Source organism: Apis dorsata, unplaced genomic scaffold (assembly GCF_000469605.1).
Source record: "Apis dorsata unplaced genomic scaffold, Apis dorsata 1.3 scaffold_85, whole genome shotgun sequence".
NCBI classification, from domain to species: Eukaryota; Metazoa; Arthropoda; class Insecta; order Hymenoptera; family Apidae; genus Apis; species Apis dorsata.
In genome coordinates, this window is record NW_006263383.1 from 731,646 (window position 1) to 736,284 (window position 4,639).

Below are 4,639 nucleotides of genomic sequence, written 5' to 3' on the forward strand. Positions count from 1 at the left end.
AAGCATCATCAGTGACCCGTGGCCTTCTCTGGGGTCGTCTTCGGCCATCCACACTCTAATCACAGCTCTACAAACGGTTGCACAGGAACTGGGATCGGGACCGGGACAGGGACAGGGACTGGGAACGCCGCTACCCATTCCAACAGCCACGCGAGCCTGGTTACAGGTCACAGCCACACGCTTCACGCGCCTCAACCTCAAACGCCTCTACCGACCCACGCCGCCGGTGCCTCGAGCACCGTCACGCCCCCCACCGCCGTCGTTCATCCACACATTCACGCACACGCTCATCATCATCAGTTGGCGCACGTGGCTCAGCAGTATCCTGCGCTTCTTCATCAGACGCCTCATGGCCTGGCTGCCTGAACTTTCAGATTTTTTGACACCCCAGAGAAATCGAAGGAGTCGACGAATCATCCATACGGTCGATTCGCAATGCAGCAATTTCTCATCAGTCCTCGTAGTCGTCGTCATCGTCATTTGAATAATCGGCATCCACGACAGAACGTCGGATAGATAGACACGTAATCCACATACACATACACACACACACACACATACACTTATCGAACTTTGTTCAGCAGCTATTCAAAGACTGCCTATCACTTGTAAGAAGAGATAATGTTTCCGCGAGTAGTATATTATTATTATTATTATTATTATTATTAATTTTATTATTTTTATTATTATTATTATTATTATTATTATTATTAATTTTATTATTATTTTTATTATTACTATTCTTATTCTTATTATTATTATTATTAATTATTATTGTTATTATTATTACTATTATTATTACAATTACTATTATTATTATTACTATTATTATTACTATTGCTATTATTATTATTATTATTATTATTACTACTATTATTATTATTATTATTATTATCATTATTATTATCATTATTATTATCGGTCATCGTCATCCTTATCGTCACCCATGGTTATTATTCAACAGAAGGTAATATTGTTGTATAGAATGTGCGTGATTTATTGCGGCGTCCTTGGAACGTCAACCAACCAGACTCTTTTTTTTCCCGCGTGTCGGTATATCAGGTGTCGGTCTTCTTCGAGTAGTGCGCATGTCGTATGCGGCACCGAACAATCTGTCCAATTCGTAATTCGGTAGTAATTTCCTCCAGTTATATATATATACATATTATATATATAGTGAAGCAAATTAGTGTCACTTAGTGTCTGTCCTAAACAGCCCCCTCCCCTTTACCTTTATTCCAATCTGGACGAACGATTTCTGTCCTCGTTACTCTCTTTCCTTTTCAATATCGGTCTGTATCACTTGCTCGACCATAAGTTTGCTTTGTCTTGCACTGTTCAGCTCAATCAGAATCAGAAGAGAATTTAACTAAAACATCTTGAATCTTTGGCGATTATGCGGAAGTCCAATCCAAGAAAACGACGATATTGGTTCCCATTGCTACGATATTCGTCCGGATCGGCCGAAGAGAACCGCTTCTTAGGGGTAAGTGTATCGAGGCGAAAAAAAGCGCGCGATTTTTAAAATTACGATCGATGTTGTTCGCGCGAATTCTGTTCTATTTGTTCGATATTTGTTGAGAGATTGAAAAGTTTTTTTTTTATTTTTTGTTAAATTTTACGTTTATTTGTTTGACGAACGTGAAACGTTGATCGCTACTGTCTGTGATTTCGCGGAAAGTACTAATATTTGCATATAAAAACGTATATTAGTTTTTTTTGTCGCGAGACGAGTCTGATCACGACGAATTAGTCGTTCTGTAGGATCCAATCGATTTTTATTTTGAATTCCAGCTGAACAGTGAGACGTAAACCGATTTTCGATTTTGTACTATCCAACGTGCGCAAGTTCGCTGACGAGTTGCAGCGGGATGAAATGATTTAGATCTTTGTAGATAATCTTCTATACTCATTATAATTCGATGTTTCATCCTGTGTGAGATCGTCAGTCGAAAAATCGTTAATAACGAAATCAGAGAAGATCAAAATGAGAAATTAGAACTGGGTTCTTCCTAATCTTCGACAAAACGATTTGCGACAAATAACAGAGTGGACAAAGACTCGATCATTTTTGCAAAGTGTTTTCGTCGAAGACACACGTCTAAGATGGACCTGGTCCAAAGCAACGATGCGTTCGAAGAATTAGTCTAATTATGTCCAGAATGTTGTATTCATTGCCTACCAAGGATCGCAAACTAGTACCTATAATTCTTATGTTATATGTAAAAAAAAAAAAAAAATCGATTTAGATTTTAAAAGCATACCTAGTGGACTGTCGAGTGGAATACCATTCTGAGACTGAGGTTAGGATCTCAGTCGTGGAATGAATGATATTGTGAATCGAATTCTTATCGTTTCAATTTCAATTTTTCAACGACGAGAAAAAAAACAATTCAATTGTTATTTATTTGTTAAGTGTGAAATTATTTGTTTTGCTTGGAAAAAATTCCAAATATATGTGATTAATCCAGAATTCAAATTCGATCACTTTCCTCGTTTGAAATGGCATTTGTCTTTGGATCTGGTTATGATAACATTGTTGACAAATTGAAAAAAATTCGAAATTCGTTCGCGAGACTGGAAAAAATTTACATAATAAAATTGATGATTAGTTTCTCTTTTCAGATTCGAGGATGAATGTTATCCCTACGAACGAGATCCTAAATGCGGTCATAATCTATAAGAAACAAATAAGGGTTCACCTTTTAATCGGTACGTCAGTGAGTAAGTAGGTAATTTAATCGGATGTTAAATAAAAATAAATATCCCGGATCTCTATTCTCTAAGGTGCAACATTATCTAAATTATAAGGGCCGCTGAATGAGTATGCATGCCTAAGATATATTATATAACATACACGCGTATTTCTTGAATGTATGTGAGTGCGCGCCCGCGCTCATGCGTTTACATCCATATGCACGTGCAATATTGATTAAAAATTTGAAATCACTAATTTATATCTATAAAAATATTTAAGAAAAGAAAATAGATTAAAATATTCTTTTGCCAAAAATTTGTTGATAAATTAAATAAGATTTAAATATTTGAAAAATAGGTTAGAAAATTTTTTCGTTACGAATCTATTAGGATCAAATGAAATTGTTATCCGTAACGTTGAATTAAGAATAAAATTAAAATTACAATTGAATTGAAATGTGATTCCAAATTTTTGATCGATAATATATGCGAAGTATTCGAAAAGATGTGTCATCGGAAGAAAAATCAATAAAGAGAAAGTGGTATAGGATTGGAATTTCTTAAAAGCGTAGACGCGCATGCGCGCGTGTTTGTGCACTCATGGGCGCATCAGAAGAAGAGAGAGCGCGCAGCGCATGAGTGTGAGAGAGAGACAGAGAGCGAGCGCGAGAAAGAGTGAAAGAGAACGAAAAGAATTATCTGAAATAACGTTATACATAACGATAAATAGAAACTTGACGTGAAACGGGAGGAAGCAACGAAACAGCAAAATATGTATTGTAATAATTAGACTTTAACTTTTAAAATGGAGACAATGAGACAGAAACGTAAGTATAAATATTCACAAACATTCGTCTCAAATACGAAAAAACATACACGAAATGAATTATAATTTCGAATCGGTAGCAATTCGTTTCGTTGATCATCATGTTTCTTTTAAAAATTTAATTTAAAGATTAGATAAAGAAATTAGATAAATTTAAATACAAATTATTTTTTCGTTCTTTTTATATTAAAAGCACAAATGTGTAATTCGACAAATTAGTGGAATTTTACACTTCAAAATATATTAAGACAATTACAATAGTGTTTGTTTTAGTGTCCAGACTTTTCTCGCTTTAGCATCCATCGTTATCTCCAACAATTCTTGGAAGCGAGGTTCGAGCGTGCTTAACGAGGTAACTTTATCTGAATCAGACTCATTTCTTTCGTTTGGTTGAATTCGCATAAGTTAGCTCCTCCGTTTGAACGTATGGACTGTGGACATTAAAGCGGCCACTACAGTATTAACCTCAAAATTTTTGCAATTTATTTACTTTCGAGTCCAATTTCACTACAAAATAATAATTTCATAGCAATATAAATTCAAAGATAAAAAATTTGCACATTACGATTTACTGAAAAAATAAAAATTTAATAAAATATCCATTGAATAATTACTTCATTGTGCTTTATTTTTTTTTATAATTCAAATGTGTCTATGAAATGAGTTGTTAACGATATCGAATGTAATTCGAATAAACACACTGTGAGATTGGGTCTCGGAATAAACGATAATAGATTCCGCCGCGACTACTATTAAATACGATTAATTATATAACGATGATAAAGTATCGAAGTATACACAAATAAAATAAGTAAAATTGAAATTGGAGATACGAGAAACGAAACCGAACAGAAGTATAGAGAAAGGAAAAGGGGATATAGGAAGATTTTATGAAGATTAAAGTCAAAATCAGTACATCATTCGGATTCTCAACATGGATTATTATCGATAATAGCGATTAGTTGCTAATTGTCTTGCCGCTGACGATCTTCAATGCGAATATTACGATGATTAATATTATACCACGATTGATTATATTATATTATTATATTAATTATTATTATTTTTATTATTATTATTATTATTATTATTATTATTATTATTATTATTATTATT

The 4,639-nt window shown here is 34.0% G+C and overlaps 1 protein-coding gene across 1 annotated transcript in view; it reads left to right on the forward strand.

Annotated features, from left to right (window-relative positions):
- The window catches only part of LOC102673798 (homeobox protein Hox-D9-like), a gene marked incomplete at its 5' end in the record, with an annotated part of 6,104 nt that extends 5,622 nt beyond the window's left edge, over nucleotides 1–482 (forward strand). Inside the window, one exon of the mRNA XM_031508404.1 lies at nucleotides 44–482. Within this exon, the coding sequence (XP_031364264.1) occupies nucleotides 44–366 (323 nt within the window). The remainder of the gene's footprint in view (nucleotides 1–43) is intronic.
- Nucleotides 483–4,639: the final 4,157 nt, after the last annotated feature.